Raw genomic sequence first — 20,100 nt, forward strand, 5'->3', positions numbered from 1 at the left:
TCACACAACCTGCACACTACTCCTGCAAGGCATAACTACTTGTGTAAAACATTTTAGTTCAGTAAGTATCTTAAAAACAAGTTCACGGATGTTTTGGCCCAGCAGGGTGCCAGTCTTGCAATAAGCAGGCAGAAATTCTGTTCACTGAAACGCATTGGGACAAATGAAATTTCAAGTAAACAAGATTTTTTTTTCTACAAGATGCAAAAAATAGCAAAGCAAACATTTATTTATAAAAAAAAAAAAAAAGAGCCTCAGTTTATGTTTAGAAAAGCATCAAATATTAGAATTTGATCTTCAATACACCAAAACACAGAGGCAGATTATTTTACACCAACACGTCTTGACATTTTGCACAGAATCATCGTCTTAAACACTGAACAGTATCATCAACTGCATGTTCGACAGGAATGTAAGCAGACGAGTGAGTTAAGCCACGGATAACGAAGAGAACTCACTTCCTTCAGCTCCATCTGAAATGAAAGAGCTCAAAGTGGATTTGCCCAGAAAAACTGCAACACTGGTCACCCCCCTCCCCCCCAAAGTGATTTCCTTAACTAACGAGTAAAGACGAGGCTCAGCTGACGCAACGTTTGCAGATAGTTAAAGAGAATCTCATTAAACTCCAGCCCACGTGCTTCGGGAGCCCAATGACCAGGATAACTTTATGTATGGAAAAAACGGAGCCGTCCATCTCTTGTGGTCTAGCAATGAGCCAATGATGGGGTTTTTTTTGGTTTTTTTTTCTGTGGAGACCTTTGCTAATTCACAGGTCGGAGGTCAATGTGGGAGAGCGTTGGAGGCCGAAGGAGAAGCCGCTCCACCGTCCCACCCACAGTGGATGAACCGCAGCTTAAACAATACAAATGTGAGGCGGTAAGAAGCAGATATTTACGATCTGCTGCTGCTCGTCTCTGTATCTCGGGGGGCCAAACAGATTCATTAAATCTCTGCAGAATTCAGTTAAGAGATCCCGGCTTCAGGGAACAAACAAGCGATCTTTTCCAGCACGCTTGGGACCGGCTAAAACAATTTCCCAGACATGATGTTATATGTTGTGTGGAGGCCGGAGCAGAGCTAAGCTTTTTTTTTTTTTTCTCCTCCACTTTCAACAGCAGCCAGGTCGTTCAGAGCTTCTTTTTTGGGGGGCCTTTAGGACGCCGGATAGTACGGCCCCTGTGTGTTTTTAAAAAGTCGTTCAAGGCCCCTTCACAGAAAGTGATTTATTACCGGACTGGCAACACAGAACACAGTGTGCCGGCCTCATTACAGCATCACGTCTACATCACTCACGGCTGCTCCTGAAGGTCTGTTTGGTTTGGGCACTGAAAATATTTAGCAAACCTCATCAATTTTCACTTTTTTACAAAAATATGAATTTGGATATACCAGAGAGAAAGATTAGCATATTTAAAGACTGATAATATTTACTGAACAAACACCCTTTTCCAGTCTTTAAGAATAGAGGAACCACTTTACTCCCCCACCCCCCAGTTTGTTTCCTTACTGGTGAGAATGTCAGCGAGGGATGCTTACTCAGCAGCAGCCCTCTGATTGGTTAACGTCAACTATAGCAAACTCAAAGAATTAATAACAGTGCCGTTAAACTCCATCACAGTGCAACAGTATCCCCTTTTAGATAGAAAATGTGGCACATTTGCAGCAAGGTAAAGGCTGCAATGCTTTTAATTTGAAAGCAGCAACGAAGCTACAGAGACCGAGGAGTCGCTGCGTCTCCCGGATCTCAGCGGCTGTTCAGTTGCTCATCTTGACGTCTGCAGATGAAGTGATGGACTGACTGCTGTGATCAGCTGTTTCCTGGTTTTAAAACTGCCCGGCTGTGGGTCGCACTACAGCGGACAGGACAGCCAAATTGGCGGCTTGCTGCCCAGTATAAAAACTGCTAATGACAACATGAGACTAGTGCTTGAGCACGGAGTTATACATGGAGAAAGGTTGGGTCTCTGTAAATACATTAATTAAGGAGTGTGCTATAAAATTAGAGACTGATTGATTGATTGGTTGATTGAGATGTGCAGCTGTTGAATTTAGATTTAAAGACAATGTAATTACCAGAACTAAACACAGCTTCGTTATGGGTTCATACGGTGAAAAACAAGTAGACTAATAGAAGAGGGTGAGTTTGTATAAAATATATAAATAAATATGCGTATATGGGAGATCGAAGGTCTTGACTTAAGCACAGTCTGTCAGTCTGAGGTCACATTCTTAAGGAAATTGCGTGAAAGTGTCTCACTGCTCGGATCACATGTCAAACAGCAAATCCTTGCTAGGCTTAAAAAGCTCCATCGTGTCGGGAGTTTGAATTATAAAACCTCCTTTAAAATATTGTGATTATGTTAAAAACTGTAGTGCATCATCTGTGTTTCACAGTTTACCAGACGTTTTATATTAACGTGAACTCTGATGCTCTCGCCGGAAGCGATGCGCTTCAGATCGACCAGCAGATCGACCTGGAGACGGAGGAGGAGGGAGTGCGCCGGACACCGTGGTCGTCATAAGTTTAAATCAAGCCGACTCATCCCTCGGTAGCGAAACGTCGGCCGGCATGAATATAAATGATGACATCATCAACTGAATGCATTCCTGAGCTAATGTGGAGCAGGATGTAGCTCTGCTCAGCTAGCTGGAGTCAGAATTTTAAAAAAAAACAAGTTTAAAAGGAGCTTCAGTCATTTGATTTTTGTCCTTCAGGGTCCATATGTCGTATGTCGAAGTTTTATGTCTCATTCCGCTGGATTGAGAGCAAGAGGGACCGAGAAAAATGAAAAAGACAGTGAGCGCATGCTGGCACAGAACCGACGTGGTGAGTTAAGACAGAACGTTGCCTCCAGCGTCATCCTCGCTCTGGCTCTGCAGACACGGACCCACTGGGCCAATTTTTTTCCCTCTGCTGCGAGTCTCCGTTTGAAAGCGAAAGGGTACATTAAAGTGCAAATAATATGTACTTGTATGTGATTGTGGGAAAGTCCCACAAGGCCTCTTGGTCTCTACGCTGTCTGCCTCCGCGACCCGCCACACAGGCTGACAATTTATGTGGCCGACGACAGCTCCCCCTGATCGCGCGCCAGGGTTCGGTGGAGGCAGGCCTCTAGAGCAATGGCAGCGCTACTGGCACTCCATCAAAACCCAGGAAAAATCTCATTAGGACTGCGGCTGGGTGCCTCCTGCTCTTTCCCCCGCTTCTCCCTCCATCCCTCCCTCCACCCACGGCGAGGAAACACCTTCAGGACTGTGTTTCGGAGCAGCGGTGCCGACTTCAACTGGGGAGCGACACGCATGAAAGGCCGGTTTAGCCAAGTGGGCAAAAGACAGGCAGTGTCAGAGACGCAGGAGAACGTGGGAACAGCGCCGCCGCTTCTCCGAGTGCACGTCTGGTTTCCCCCATGGGCCTTTCAAAGCAGGAGACGGCTGAGGTCACTGACACTCACATAAAAGCCACCCGGCAGGAGGAAAAAGGTGAAGCGCAGCGCTACAGAAACTGGGAAGTGATCATTTTCACCTCATCGCGGCGACAATATGTCCTGCATCCTTTCATGTGCGTAGATCGACTGTCATAAAATACAAAAGGGACGGTCCATGTCCGGGTAATGCCTCGCTGTCCTTGTACCCGGCAAGTTAAGATACACTTAGCTTGTCAGCATGTCTCTGTACTTTGTCCCATAAATGTAGAGCGCTTAGCGAATTAAAAAAATGATTCTGACTGATTGCATCTCGCCTGGACAGCAGCCATTTAGCTCAAAGTTTGCGAATAACTTAATGGTGAAAACGGCTGTACAGCACGGGAGTGTTTCAAAAAAAGGGCTTCAGAGCACACACACAAGAAAAAACCCAAGAAGTAAAATAACACACACACAAAAAAAAAGAAACTCGTATTAGTTTTAGAGCTGCAAATTAGCTTATAGGTGTAGTGTTACTCGCAGGAGATCTCAAGAGAGGAAATACCCATCAGCCCCCTCCTCCTCCTCCTCCGCCTCCTCCTCCATCCCAAAGAGTAAACTGAGATACACCGGAGGCACTTTCAAAAGCGAGGCAGCACAACTCTGCCAATCTGGAGCGGTGCCTATCCTGCGATGTGAGGTAAGTGTGGTGCTGCTGCTGTCAAGAAGAAAGAAAGAAAGAAGAAGAAGAAGAAGAAGAAGAAGAAAAAAGAAACTGAACGGCCCACCAGTCATCATCAGACAGCGAGGCTTTTAAACCTGAGTCCGGTCTTCTGCAAGTTCTTAACGCCGGAGTGCGCCGCACCTTCCAGCAGCATTAAAACAGTCTCATTCAAAGCCCCGCGCAGCAGTAAAACATGACGCCCCCGAGATGGAGCCAAGATAGAGTGTTGATGTGAGCTGGTGAAGCGCTGCGCTGCCTCTGAGTGAGAGCTTCAAAGGAGGGATCAGTTTTCACACATGAAATAAAGATCTCAGATAATCATATAGCATAGCAAAGCTGACGCAAGACGGTCCCATTTAAGGAGGGAGGAGGGGAGGAAGAAGAAGACGAGGAGGAGGGGAGGAAGAAGAAGACGAGGAGGAGGGGGGGAAGAAGAAGACGAGGAGGAGGGGGGGAAGAAACGAGGGCCAATTCTCATTCAACACCTCCACGCTGAGCGCCGTGGCAAATTAATGTGTCTGCGTTTCTCTCCAGCCAAACAAGATAAATCTGATCTTTCTTTCTTTTCTTTTTTTTTTCTTTACGAAGCTGTTATCAGGCTCATCATCACACGAGGCGCTGAAGGTAGTTTCTTTGAATTCCCTCCAGCAGAAACAGATGCCCGGGTCATCGAACATGTCGAAGGGGGTTTACAAGGAAACCGAACAAATGCGTAAAAAAAAAAAAAAAACCTGGTCTCATGAGCAGTCCGCGGAGCCAAGAGGAAGTCATATCTGCACCGTTTTACGATGCGATTTTTATGCCTTTGATAAGACACTCTGCTGCCTTTCCAGAGGTCACAGACTGTAAATCTTTTCACGCTGAAGCCCTTTTCGCATGCACCATTACCAAAAACATACAGGGGTTTTTTTTTATTTTTTTTTCTGGTGGATGCTTTTAATCTGAAGCAGCCTGGCGGGGCATTTTAAGCGCACAAGTTTTATTTTAAATGTGACACATCTGATCGGCGTTACAACCAAGTAAAACCATGCAACACGTTCATGATTTAGGGGGTTTAATCAGATGGGAAAACTGTATAAATATCATAAAGTGGTTACGACACCACACGTAGGTCCCAAATGACCACTTAAGCTTTCTCTTTTTTTGGCGTCACAAGCACTAAATCTCCCCGGAGATTCTCACCACCGAGAGAGAGAGAGAAAGCGAAAAACTTGAGTTGAGCGGACACCAAACTGGACGCGTAACTCTCAGATGTGAAGGCGGCCGACGTGTAATTTAACGTTCTCCGCGGGAGCTTCAAAGACAGACACCTTCTCTCCAGACGCCTCGGCCCCATGCCTGACACCCCTCAGTCACGGCACACCCACTTCCCCTCCCCCTGCACCCCAGGAAGGAAATTATAGCCGTGGAGTGGGGATCCATCACCAGGCAGGTCGGAGGAAGCTGCTCTATGATTAAAGTGTGCACGGTCAGCAACACCGGGACTGCAGGGGTTTTTGAGGGAGGCAGCACATGCCAGAGGGCTTACCGTGTTAACTCTAGTTCACGACACGGGTCATGCAGAGATTCCTCACACACACACACACACACACACACACACAGAGCGGAGACACTTTAGCGATGTGGAAGAGAAAGCACATGTAGGCGGTGCGGTTCAGTGGCGTTTGCGTCCTATATATTAAGCCAAATTACACTGCACGTCTGCGCGAATGAACTCTCTGACATCGCAGAATGATAGGCTGTAAAAAGATGAGTGTCTGTCTGTGTGGTGCGTGAAAGTGTGTGTGTGTGTGTGTGTTGTTTGTTCTCTGAAGTTGTTGTTTTTTTCCCACCTTTAACAGCACCCGCAAGGGCCTTGATTGGATGCTTTATCCTTCTTTTTTGTAGAGCGATAGCAGCGCAGCCACCGCTCATTTCTCCACGTCAAGATTTACATTGCAAACACTGCCGGTCACATTACCTCACCCACATCAAAGGCTGCCTCCTGAAAGGCTCAGTGGAATATTAGCAGAGATTTACAGCCCTCATCACTACGCTTCAGAAACATGCTGATCTGAAGTAATCTACCTACCCCCCTACCTCCCTTTTTCTTTTTTTTTGGTGTGTGTGTGTGTGTTTCATGTGTGAAGTTGGCCAACACTTTAATGACCCATTTACAAAACTTTTACACCTGCGAAGATAAGCTTTTACAACTCAATCCAAGCGCCCCGAGGCACGAAAACCCAACCTGTAACTCAAGGTAACGGCCTTTATTAGCTTTCTGAAAGAATACATAACCACCACAGCAATCAGCATTTATCACACTGTTTATCAGAGCTTTATCTCAGCGGAGCCGCGGGGGGAGAGAGAGAAGGAGAGGATGCAAGGTGTCGAGATCAAGAGTCGAACTGCGTGATGCGGCCGACGGCGACTGCCGAGGGTGCTTTCGTTTTCCACGCATGAGAAAAACATCGGAGGCCTCGACGCACCACTGCACTCTTACTTTCTCTTAAACGTGTTTGTCAAAATGAAACCGTTAGTTGATCAGCTGATGAACAAAAACAGATATGCGTGCCAGCAGATTTAGGTTTAGTTTTCAGGCTCTGTAGCCGTGTACTTATGTTGACACAATACCAGAATTTTAAACTTCTTATTACCAAAAATAACAACAAATACCTCTTTCAATATCACTAAAAAAGAAACAGAACACAAACCAAGTTATTTGCAATCATGTTTGCATCTGTGGAGATAGTATCAAGGGTTGAAAATCTGATCGTAGATCTGTTGTTTTTGGTTTTTTGGATCGTTTCAGACAACCTCAACGTCGACACTGCTGATCTTCAGACTTAATTCGAGTAATGTAACCTACGCAACGATGCTCGTAAAAAGTCACAATGGTGATATCTGAGCAGACGGTGCCGGCAAAAAGCCACTTCTGTCTTTATCCTCAAGTTTCCCTGGGAGTCTGAGAGTTAAACGGGGGGAATCTGAGCCCGAGGTGAATCCTTAAAAATGTACATTCTCCGGCAGCCAGTGAACTCCACTTTGGGACCTCGCATTCCTGAGAGGAAGCTATGGTTTGGAAGGGAATGGAGACAGCCTGTCGCTTGGCCTTGATTTACAGGTGGTCTCCGCCTGCCCAGAGCAACAAATCACAACATTATGGCCCTCTGAATTCAGAGGAGAGCTCAGGTCCAAAAGAATGAGAGAAAAAACAAGAGAGGGAGAGGGAGAGAAAGAGAAGAGAGGGAGTCTTATGAAAATGACACACCTCATCTCCAAAAGCTTGTGCGGTTAGTTCAGCAACAGGATCTCTCACCCTTCACGAAGGAAATGAGTTTGCTCTGGAGCTTTTGACTTCCTTGGCAGAGAAGGTAGAGCGCGACGTGACGTGGGCTCACAGCGAGTGTGTAAGCGCGTCAATCATTACTGCAAAAATAGGATGGATTATATATTTAAGACAACTGGCTGGCAACACGCCTGCCTTCATGTGTGCTGTGTTAAACAGTGAATGCGCTGCACTGTGTCTCGGGGGTCGTGGTAATAAGTCAAAGAGCTCTTTGAGGAGAGACAGTCCTCTCAGTCGTCTGGGTGGCTTCAGACGCCAGACTCAAGTGCTGCAAAGTGCAGGAGGAACAAAGTTTTTTAGTCAGGAAGTCTACCTCGAGGGCAGAGAGAACGTGACAGCCACTTCAACCTTTAACCACAAAACCATAAAAGAGGAAAGGCTTCAGTCGCTTGTCATGTCAGCAGCGACGCCATCTAACTCTGGGAACAGGCTGAGACAACTGATGCTTCATGTTCCCACAATATTCAGGTGTGTTTTAAATATTCAAAAGGTTTCATTAGTAGAAAATTGTGGGTTAACGTGGAGAGAAGACAGAAGGACTTTCACCACCTTCATACCAAAATTAGCGCCTACATGCAAGTGTTTAAAACACGGGCAGGGTTAGAGCCGCTAAAAATAGGCGATTGAATCCTTTTCCTTTCTGTTGTTTGGTTTTTTTTTTTTCTTTTCGGTTGTGTCAGGATGTCATCCACACTTTGGGAAACAGGGAACAATCGGAAGCAGCATGGAGGCCGGAGACAACGTTGAGGTGTAAAAACTGAGAGGGTAAAAACTGTGGAAGGCTCTTTGGAGCACCAGCGTCTTTAACTTCAACACACCTCATAGCATTATGTCCACCCATGTTGTGTTTTCATCACTGCAGATCACAACTGGGGTTGAAAACCGCCGGTGACCACAGCAGAGTCACTGAGTTGTACCATTTCCCAAGATTCCCAGAAAGATTTGAGTGGGTGTCTGTAGTTTTTATCAGGCGCGCCTTCACGTTGGGAATGTTTGTTTTTTTTTTTAATAAAGGGTATCTCAGTTTGGAATCAAGTGTATTTTGTCTCATCTGTTCTAGTCGGGACATGTTGGGATGGCTTACAGCTCTGTAAGATGTCAGCTTTGCATCATGAGTGAAAAACTCTGCGCTCTGGTAAACAATGAAACAGAAGCAAACTGTAGCTGTGGAGATGTCATTAAAAAAAAAAAAAAAAAAAAGCTAATCTGTATAATCAGATCTCCATAATTCCTCCAAATGACAGAACCTTCCCCTCTTGTGTCGCTCGCAGCCAGCGACTGAACCTCGTCACTGCAATCAACAGCGGAGCTCCATGTGGTAGGTGGCAGTTATGGAAACCTCTGATGTGTGCGTGTCGGCCAGATGGAACTGACCTCAACACCAAGGTGGCCGTTCTTCCTCTCTTGTCTATGCACACAAACGTCCACACACACACTCTCTCTCTCTCTCACACACACACACACACACACCATCGAACACACAGGCACACGCACAGCATGTTTGCAGCAGACATCCTGCCAGCCACAAGCCACTACCTCCAAACATCCCTCACATCTGACCTTTTAACTGCGGACCTAAAATTTCTGTAATTACAGAGAGTGTTTCAACTTTGCAAGTAAACACAGCAGCAGAAATAGACACTTCAACTACTATATACAAGTGTGCTGGTGCCAGGGGCAGGTTTCTATTCATAGCCGACTGGAATTAGTGGCTTGTGTCACTGCTCACCAAAATGAACTTGCAGCGGAGTGGGTTACTCAGCTGCACGCTGCTACCAAATCCTAGAGCCGATGCTCGAACGCACGTTGACGCACAGCGAACGCAGAGACGGAAGAAACACAAAAGTCTACACACAAACAAGTGACAAGGAAGCACTTTACGAAAGGGGCAAAGCGTTAATGTTTCATATATTTACCCTTAACCTCTGAATTCAATCAGCAGGACCGTTGCTTCCGTTGGTTTCACAGCTTAAATATATCGGTGAGGTAATCACATCATCAACATACAGCGAGAAGCAGCACTGTGAACACTGGAAAAGTAAAATACCAGCACACAGACAAAGGCATGAAGTTTGACGTCTTTTAAATAAAGCTTGCACAACGTTAAGATCACTGTGAGAAGAGGAGAGATTTAAGGGGAAAGGGCAGGCTCTTTTAAAAATTGAAATGCACTCTCCAACTGTGTTGTAACTGATGCAACAGCAGCATTATTACAGAAGTTTTCACAAAAAAAAAAAAGTCGCTTCTCTCACTGGTCATCACATCTAGACCACACCTGTAGCTTCCTGTCGTTTCTCACAGGGTGCTGATTGGTTTAACCTCTATGATCAGCAACAAACGCATAACCTGAAGCCTGGCGAGATCAAAGATTGTATCGTGGAAGAATATAGAAAATACAAGCATATGTTGAAGGTTTCCCCTAAAGACTTGCAGAAGCCAAGTTTTTAAAACTCGAGCAAGAAATTTGGGTGGGTGGGGGGGGGGGGGTGGTTGGGTTTGACGGACGGGGCAAATGGCTCCCTCGGTGGAGCGCCTGCTTCATTGAGAGTCTGCTGGGTGAGGTCCTCTTTAGGTTGTGGCACCTGTGGAGCATAAACACAGCAGGGGGGAGGACAGCTTTCCTTTCAGCAGGGCCGCTCCTCTGTTTAGCTTTCCTTCCACCAAAAACATCCCCTAACAGACAATCCAGACCTCCTCCAGCCCTGGCGCCACAGGAAGAGCCGAAGAGCCCTGGAGCCTCCATCTGCGGGAGGCACAATGCTCTCCCAACTCTGTTTACCTAAATCCACTTCCTCCATTCCCTCTACCTCAGGTGGCCTAAGAGCCCTGGTCACACAAAGCTCTCAGCAGTCCATCAGCGGCGTTTCCCCTTCAACCAGTTTGCAAGAAAAACAAGTGGAAGGGGCATCACGCTGGGACTGCGTGTCTGTTAGCGGTGATAAATGGATTCACATATTAGGGTAAACACACGGGATGCGTGTATGTATGTCACATAAGCATGCGGGTAAGATTCCCTCCAACGTACGCGCTCTCATGAGAACACGACAGCAGCTTCATGCAGATGCTGATCGCACCCTATCTGAGAGCCACTCTGAGCGCTCAGTCAAATTATTCAGCGCTTACTGCACGGGCCAGAGCGCAAAAAACCCGCAGGGGAACCTGATAAACAAACAAGAGAGAATTATTCAGGGTTTAAACACTTAAACACCCACTTCAGCAGAGCCTTTTAAGTGGGTGATTAAAATGGGCACCGAGCTTCCACAGAAAAGCTCGGAGGAGCTCAGCGCTGCCACGGGAGCCCGAGTCACCCAGAGTTTCCTCGCAGACCGACATGTGGGCCTGTCAGTCCCCATCTACAGCGCACATTCAGAACTTTATTCTGGGGGTGCAGAACTACAGCTCAAAGTACAGACCGGGGCCGTTAACGCAACCGAGGCCTCACTGACACGCCTAGACACACCTGAGCTTCAAGTCAAGAGACGATTATGTAATAAAAAATAAAATATCACCAATGCTACTGAGCTATTTTGCTATTTCAACATAAATAAATGCATGTTGAAGATCGTCTCCTCCGTGTAATTTGCTGTAATAAAAGCCGCCGACACGTAGTCTCTGTCGTATATGTATTTCTTGAAGTGCTCCCTTTCATCCAAATCAAGATGAATCTAATCAGAGGAATTATATGAAATGTACATGTCAAGTTGCAGGCGTCTTTGATCTACCATATTGACTCTATGAAACCAGCCATTATCTATCAGCCAATTAATTACTCTCCTTTCCAACTTGATATTTTCAAGTGAAAAAGGGGGGAAAGGAACATTTTCCTGAAGCTTGTCAGAGGGCATTAGCATGTCTGAGGCACACGTGCACACATCAAAAGGTTGGAGATATGTAAGTATTACAGCAAAGATGATGATGTCAGTAAAATTAACTCTACTTCTAGACGGATTATCACACCACTCGCACTATATGCTCGGCACACGCTAATCAATGGGAAGCCGTTACAGACCATGTCCACATGTACCAAAACAATCTTTTTTTCTCCCCCGTCTTCCTCGGCATCGTTTCAAGAATATTTGCATCCAAACGGATCCATTGTACACGACTCAACTCGCTTTAGTTCATATTCCAGGCCTATACGTGGCGCTTGGAAATCACCAAAAACAGAGAAGAAGAGACAGAACATGCGCATAAAGCTTGCACACTGTATACAAACAGAAACCAGACACAACAAGAAGACGACGAAAATCCTTTTTCGCTCAGCGTAGCGGCAATATTTTGCCCCAGTTACTCTAATAGGCTCAGTATCTTCTGCAGCACCAACACAAGCATGTAGTCCACCATTGTTGTTGTTGTTGTTATGAAACGTCGCGGGGTTAAGAGGTCAAAGGCTAGAAGTCGATACACAAAGTGTGCAGATTCGCCGTTCACACGAGAGTGCAAGAGCGGCGTTTTCAAATTTTTCCACACACAAAAGCATTTCCACGTGGGGTCGAGACAGAGAGAAAGTAAACATCACTACTTCTCAAGAACGGTGAAATAAATGCCACCGTCACATGTGCGGCGTGAAACCCTCCAGCCCAAATGTAGCTGTGAGAAGGGTGGTGAGAGACACTTTGATCAGCAGCCCTCCGTCGCTCCAAACTGAGCATATATTTGGGGAAACAAAGCACAATCTCAGCCGCTAATCCGCTGAGATTTAGAGCACATTCCCCCAGAAGCCTTTGATCTCTGGAGTGCATCCGTACAGCTGACTCCAGACCTGCTGCTCGCTCGCTCGCACGCGCATCAACACATCCGCACATCCGCGAGCACCGCTCCTCTCATCCTATCAAGACGTCGAATAAGTGTTTTTTTACTCCTAATGACACAGACGAGGGGCAGTTTATCTTTGCTCTTAAAAAACTTTAAACATGTTGTGATCCAAAGTACGACCAGTAAGAGACCTCTAGAACCAGACAACACAAATTCAAGACTGCATTTATCCGTGAAATCCAAAAATATGTTATGTATGATGGACATTGTGAATAAACAAAGAGGTGTAATCTCACACAGCCCCATTATCCTTCTGATATTCAGTAACAAAATGCTCCAGCTCGTTTTGTATTTCTTTAAACCAATCACAGCTCTTCTCCTCGAGACGTGATGATTGATACTCTGGCACACGGAAACATGGACAAGTTGCAGTCAGTGTGTGATGATGAAGAGACACTTGACAGATACTGTGATGTGTCATCAGATAACTGACTCACAATATATTGATTCCTGCAGAATCATGCTAACGTTATCGTGAATCGCACCTTGAGCTGGTCTGTGAATTATGACCCTAATCACAGTTGTCTTAAGCGGATATTATTGGCTGATATTATCGTATCGGCATGAATGTTAATCAAGATGCACATATATGACTTTTTTTTTAGAGATTACATTGCAGAAAAAGAAGAAGACTGTTGTTGTTTCTCAGCACTTAAGTGTCATTTTCAGCGATAAAGTTTGTTGCTAAACTGCAAATCATTCTGCCTCTATTACAAGTTTTTGCAACAAGGGTTTAATAATCACATTATAGGCACATTGCAGAAGCGCTTGTGTTTCTATATCAACATTTTTTTATGGTGTTGGCATCAAAACTAACTCCACAACAAGCAGAGATGATCACCTGCATTAAAATGGCAAAATCCCCACAAAAGAAAAAGTTAACAACTGCTAGCTTTTCTGCAGTAATCCAGTTGGTGACCAGGACCAGACGGGGATTTTAAAAGTGCAAACACACAGAAAGTGGAAGTGGAAGAGAATATCGCCATCGACATATTGCACCAGCGGCATTCTCATAGCTTCAGTTAACATCCGGTAGTTCAGACTAAAAAGACAGATGAGATGCTTAAGTTTGGAAAAGAGAGAACGGTGGATAAACCTGATCGAATGTCTAACACGCCGCTGGAGCTTTACCTTCACTCTAAACCACTATCATTCTTTCACAGAAATCCTCTCCAGAAGGCGCCATTCAACTCCACTTTGTCACACGGCAGAAACTCCTGCGAGCTTTTAGTAATCTACGTGACATACGATGCCGGATGTGACATTAAAGCCACCTGCGCGGCCCTACGAAAAACCCTCCCAGTCCCCCGGCTACGCTGACGTCAGCCCAGAAGATTTCCAACCACCATCTTCTCATGGGAACATTTTTTAAAAATTCACAGAGCCCCCTCTATGGCCAGGTGCTACCCCTCCTCCCCAAAGGCTAAAGGCTTTTCTTCTCTTTAGAGTGTGGCTCCAAACTTTTTCTCCCAGCCTCTTCAAAGACCAACAACAGGCTCCTCGGTCCCTTGGGAGCACAGAGGGGGTAGAGCCCGGTGGGAGAGGGGCATACGTCACGCACAACAGGCCAGCCGGTGGGAAAAAGAAAAAACACGCAGGGGGACGACAGAAAGACGGAGAGAAAGAGGAAGAGGAGTCTGCATTTGAAAGGTGCTTTCAGCTTTTCCTTTTTTTTCCAGAGACAAGGGCCCTCGCTTTGTGAGAAACGACAAGGAGAGAAAAAGCACAACGGCAGAAGGGGGCACAAAAAAAAAAAAAACCTGCCATGTCTTTTATCAGACTCTGAGTCTGAGAGAACGTGTTTTTATAAAAAAAAAAAAAAAAAGCTTTAGGCCGACTTCCAAAAAGACCTTTCTACAAAACTGAAAATCAAAGTGCTGGCAGCCGGCTGCGAGACGAGGGGGTTGGGGGCAGAAAGTTTCACTGTGATTCACTTTTTGAATCGCATTCTGTCGTCAGATGTACCTTTGCCTTTTTGTCTACGACTGCACACAAAGCTGACGGAAGCTCGGTTTGAAAAAAAAAATAATAAATACATATGAGCTTTTGGAAAAGGGGGTGAGAGCTCGGGAGGACTGGAGGTGGCTTCTGGAGGAGGGTCGGGCCTCACGACAGAGGAGGAGGAGGAGGAGGAGGAGGAGCCATCAGTTTCACTACAAACACCTCCCCGCATGGCCTACTTCAAATGCAGTCTCGTTTCATCAGCCACAGCCGACACGGGGCCACAGGGTAAACTCGAGAAACAGATGGAGGCTCGGAGGGGAGAACCAGGAGAAAGAAGGGGGGGAGGGGGATTTTAAGAATAGGAAGGGGGGAAACTCTAGGAGGGAAAAACATTAATATTTGTTATTTCTTCCTACATGACAGGCTTCGCTTTCATCTGACGCCAAGAGAAGCAACCTAATAAACTAACCACCAGAAATCTGAACTTCCAAGTCATGAGTTATAAAAACCGCCCGCCCCTATCCATGTCTGTGTCGGCGGCGTAATTCCACGGGGTAGCGCACAACACGTCAAATTGACGGGCAGGTGAAGACACCGCGGCGGGAGAGAGTGTGCCGCGGCTCGCATGACCCGGACCCTCGTCTGCTGGGACCCCCGGAGATCCACCTGCCTGCACCAGTCACTCACTGTCCTGTCCTGTCTGTCAAACAAACTCATGAATGGTTTGCGAGAGAGAGTCTGCATGGAAACATCATCAGGCCTTCTACCCGCGCACCCTCCAATCTCAGTCCTCAAACCTTTAATGAAGACAGCTCCTTAAAACAATAGACCTATGTGAAACCGGCATCGCGTTCCTGCAGGGAATATGGTTTGGAAAAGATCAGATCAAAAGAATTCCAAGCGTGGACTCCCTACTGTTGACACCCGACCCACATTCTGCTGGACCCTGCTTCAGCTGGGAGGAGGAGGAGGAGGAGGAAGAGGAGCAGGAGGGGGTTCAAAGAACAGCGTCTATAAATAACTGTCTCACCAGGTACTCTATACAATATAGACAGCTTTTAAAGCAAAGAGAGTTTCATTCACGTTCTCTCACCTCAGAGGTTAGCTCCTGTTTTTATCTGAGAGCGCAGCAGGGTCGAGCTTTTCAAACTTCTCACAAAGCGTTGAGACTTCTAATGCTGCTAAAGCGCGTGTCGCAGAGGGCTACGGAGCGGTTCATAATTCAAAAGTTTTGAGGTCATTTAGTATTTTAAAAGTGTGTCTTCTGCAGGCGAATGGTTCTCACACAAGGAATTTAATCCATAAACGCTCTCACCGGGAACACAAGCAGCAAATAAAACACCTGCTTGAACTGTTCAGATATATATAAATGTTGAAATCCTAATATTGGGTAAGGTGTGCAAAAAAACGACACGTATAAACTAAAGTCGATGGGGATTTTTTTTTTTTTAAACTTCAGTAAAAGCTGCTGACAGTTACCGACTTTGTTGCGTTTGGTATTTCAGCTCGAATCTCAGGAACTCATATCTTATTGATGAGAACGTTTATTCAAGGTGCGGGTTCAAAAACATAGAGAGTCTCTAGCAACGCAGACGATCATCAAATCAACTCATCACGACCCAAACTCAACAGAAATATGTTGTAATCAAACTTCAAACACGACAAGAAGCAAACAGCTGCTTTAAACTCAATAATTAAACGTAGAAGATCTTTAATTCACTTTGCAATCGCAAAACAAAAAAAGGGGAAAAGCACTCAAATAAATATTGATGGTGGAAACACCTTTCTTCTCCTGCTCATTTTTCCCCTCCGAGCCATGAAAGCCATTAGGCACAGACGCTTGAATTATTCATACAAACTGAGTTCCACTAACTCTTAATTTTTCAAAAAAAAAACATCCAATCCTTTCAGCAGAGGGTGGGTAGAGGTTCCTCTTCCATCCTGGGCCACACAGGGAACAGCAGAAACATGTTTCCAGGAACAAAGTATATTTGTGTGTGTGGTAGCAAGAGAAGAACCACAGCCGGATGATCGTCGCGAAACAAATGTGTGTAAATCAGCCGATAAACCAACTTCGGACTGTTTTGGTTTCGTTATCTGCCCCCCCGCCAAAAAAACATGATGTCTTTCAAGCACGAATGGAAGCTCGACCTCCCGATGTGTCGTTGCATCATCTGTAAAGGACCATTCCGCCTCTCCTCGCTATCCCACCACGCAGCACCACGACTATCAAAAACACCTCTGCTGCACACCTCAAAACAATGGTGGACTTTAGACCGGATTTTTGGCGGGAATCAGGAAATATCTCAGTTGCCCAAGACTTCCTCAAGTCTGGTGTTTGCTTTCTCCTCACCAACATGCTGATAAATCCTCTTACCAGCAGCTCGCTTTTTTTTCCCCCAAGAATCCCCAAAAACCCAGCATGTGCAGTTAGTTGTCTTACTTGCATGATAATCAGTTTAACATACACGGCTACACCCGTGACCTTTACAGCAGAACTGCTGCATGCTGCAAAAAAAGGTTTTACGGTCGTGAAATAAACGAGAATTGCTTATTTTTGCAAGGCAGCAACATGCAAACGACGATACGATTCTTAAAAAAAAAAAAAACAGCGAGCAGCTAAAGGAGCTGCTGAGCGTAGTAGAGAGAAAGCATGCCACACAACATCACAGCAGAGTATTACAGTCGGTTCTCCGCTGCGTTGCAATGCGAGAGATCCCAGATTCCAGGCTGCCTTGAACAGATAGATGCCTTTTCTGTTCAAGGTGTCTGGATCGTGGGCGGAGGAACCGATTTCCCCCTTTTTGTCTTGATGGATTCCTCAAACATGCTGCCTTTGAGGAAGGCATCGCTAACCAAAAGAGGCTTAAGGCTCCTCTGAAGCAATTCCAAAGGATTTCCTCACTTGACAACAACAGCGCAGTGTTTACGGCGATGCCAAAATACAGAACAAGCGTGACCTCCAACATTTCTACCCCCAGCCTTTTTACAATGCACACTTGTCAGCAGACTGTCACAGTGAAATGCTTTCAACTCCGGCTTGATCTATTGTTACCTTTAAAAAAAAACAAAAACAAAGAAACCTCAGATCACCACCGAGGATGATACCGACATTTGTTGCCTTACATGAGCAGATGAGAGTGGTCGACCAAAGCTCAGTGGTTTCATTTTGTCAGCGCGAAACAGAAAAACAGGAAAGACAAAGAGCGGAGACGACATGAAACCGAGGCGTTGTGTCGTTCGCGTCAGGAGTGCCATCTTTGTGCACGCAGACACATCTGAGCGGCCATCAGGAACAGATTCCTGCCCCTCGCTACCACCGCTAAAAGTTTGAGAGAGTTCAGAGAGACACTCAAAGGGGCACGACGTAGTTTCAGGGGAAGAAATTCAAACTCAGAAATCTGTATTCCACCCTGTTTGAAGCTCAAACAGTGGCAGGGTCCGCCACACGTCAACAAAGCTTATCCTTTAAGGCCACCTCCTTTAATAATTCTAGATTTGTTTTGTTTTTAAAACAACAGTCGATGGATTTCTTTTCCATTTCTTCACCGCCCCCCCCCAAAAAAATACATAATGCTCCTTTAATCTGGAGACATGTACATCTGAGACAAACCAAAATAAGCTTCAGAGCGCTGAGAGAGACTTAAAGGGGCACTACGTAGTTTCAGGGAAGAAACTGAAACTCAGAAATCTGTAATCAAGCTGTTCTCGGAGGAAGCTCAAACAGTGGCAGGGTCCGCCACACGTCAACAAAGCTTATCTTTTAAGGCCACCTCCTTTAATAATTCTAGATTTGTTTTGTTTTTAAAACAACAGTCGATGGATTTCTTTTCCATTTCTTCACTGCCCCCCCCCCAAAAAAAAACTACATAATGCTCCTTTAATCTGGAGACATGTACATCTGAGACAAACCAAAATAAGCTTCAGAGCGCTGAGAGAGACTTAAAGGGGCACTACGTAGTTTCAGGGAAGAAACTGAAACTCAGAAATCTGTAATCAAGCTGTTCTCGGAGGAAGATAAGGGAACACTGGTTGAAGCTACAACAGTGGCAGGGTCCGCCACATGTCAACAAAGTTTATCCTTTAAGGTCACTTCCTTTAATAATTCTAGAGTTGTTTTGGTTTTCAAACAGCAGTCAAAAAAAAACCAACAACACATAATGCTCCTTTAATGTAAAACTGAGACAAACCCAAATAAGGTGAGCTCAGAGAGAGACTTAAAGGGGCACTACGTAGTTTTACGGAAGAAATTCAAACTCAAAACAATCTGTATTTCACACGCTGTTCTCGGAGGAAGATAAGGTCCCGGGAAAACACTGTTTGAAGCTAGAACGGTGGCAGGGTCCGCCACATGTCAACAAAGTAAATTGGATGAATTGGATTTCTTTTTCCATTTCTTCCCCACCCACCCCTCAAAAACAAACAAAAAAAAAAAAACCACAAAGTGCTCCTTTAATGTAAAACCGAGACAAACCAAACATAAGGGGAACATGTTTTGCTCTTCTGCTCCCACCTATAGGATCGGTGAGCAGCCTCGTGGGGCCGCCTCGTACTCACCCGTGCAGTCAGACCGCAGTTATTCTTGTGGTGACAGTCCCGCTGCTCGAGGCGAGAGCTCGTGCAGTAGTATTTCTGCTTCACGAGCCAGTCGTCGATTCCCTTTCTGGCCAAACAGGCATTGACTACAAAACTGTCGCCTGGAACAAAGAGGAGGAGCGTCATCATTATTAATATCATCATCATCATTATTATTATTATTATTATTATTATTATTATTATTAGAAGGAGCAGCTACAAACTGCACGTCCTCACGCTACACTCATGTTTTCCATCTTCACACAGTCGGACCGTGTGACTGTTCACAAACTGACCCCCCTCCAAAAAAGAAAAATAGTCAAAGACTTTAGTATAAAATATATACACGATGCGAAAGAGAAGCGCGCTTACCTTCTGGGCTCTCCCTCGGTTTACAAATTGCGGCTTGAGAGAGAGAGAGAAAAGAAAAGAAAGTCAGGAGACAATGAACAGTGTTACTCGAAAGTATCGCAGCAGCAGGAGGAGGAGAAGAGGAGCTGTGATTTCTCTCAGGGATATTAAAAAAAAAAAAACAAAACAAAGCTTACCATGTTTCGAGTGCAGTTTACCCATTTTCTATGCATCGAGTTGGAGTTGAAAAACCATCAGAAGAAAATATAATCCCAAAAAAATACAAGAAGGAGGCGAAAGGCAAAAAAAAAAAAAGAAAAGAAAAGAAAAAGAGTGGTGTTGTGTGAAGGGGGGGAGGCTGCGATATCCAGACAAGAGCGAGGAGCGTCCGTGGAGACCGAGAGCAGAGACTGCGCTCAGTGCCGGACCGGAGCGTCTGATCCGGGGCGCAGCAGCCGCCGCCGCCGCCGCCGCGCAGCACACAGGCCGGGACGCCACTTCCTGTAGGCGCCTTCAGAATAAAACCGGCAATGGCTGAGAGGGGGAAAATACGGATGCCATATGGTTCAACGACAGCAGTGATAACACTTTCATTTATTATTCGAGCATTGTGCGCGTCAAACACATGCAACCAACAATATAAATATCCACTAAGATTATTCTTTTCACTTTAGATTTAAGACATTTTAACGAAACAAGGAGCAGAAACAATCCCAAACTAGCCCATTTCGAGTCATGCCTGTGCTTTTATTGTGAAATCTAAAGTACCAGCTTCCGGTGGTACTGTAGGTGCTCAGCTCTCTCTCTCTCTCTCTCTCTCTCTCTCTCTCCTCCTCCTCCTCCTCCTCTCTTGTCACTCTTCAAAGAGCAGAAGAGGCGTCAAGTAAACCTTCATTTTCAAGCGCCGGAAGCTCAGGATTTACACCTTCACCCCCAGACTGCAGGCAAGTGCCTTTTAAAAA

The 20,100-nt window shown here is 45.6% G+C and overlaps 1 protein-coding gene across 2 annotated transcripts in view; it reads right to left on the reverse strand.

The window, feature by feature from the left end:
• Positions 1 to 19,620, reverse strand: part of nkd1 (NKD inhibitor of WNT signaling pathway 1) — a 35,824-nt gene extending 16,204 nt beyond the window's left edge. Inside the window, exons 1-3 of one of the 2 annotated variants that reach the window (XM_037096426.1) lie at positions 19,336 to 19,620; positions 19,160 to 19,192; positions 18,770 to 18,909 (exon numbers count right to left, since the gene is read on the reverse strand). In XM_037096426.1, coding sequence (XP_036952321.1) covers positions 18,770 to 18,909; positions 19,160 to 19,192; positions 19,336 to 19,360 — 198 coding nt within the window. In that variant the 5' untranslated portion in view covers positions 19,361 to 19,620. Of the gene's footprint in view, positions 1 to 4,189; positions 4,206 to 18,769; positions 18,910 to 19,159; positions 19,193 to 19,335 lie in introns of those variants that run through there. The other variant, XM_037096427.1, reaches the window with a different exon arrangement.
• Between the last annotated feature and the right edge of the window lie 480 nt (positions 19,621 to 20,100).

This window comes from Acanthopagrus latus, chromosome 4, assembly GCF_904848185.1.
Source record: "Acanthopagrus latus isolate v.2019 chromosome 4, fAcaLat1.1, whole genome shotgun sequence".
NCBI lineage: Eukaryota > Metazoa > Chordata > Actinopteri > Spariformes > Sparidae > Acanthopagrus > Acanthopagrus latus.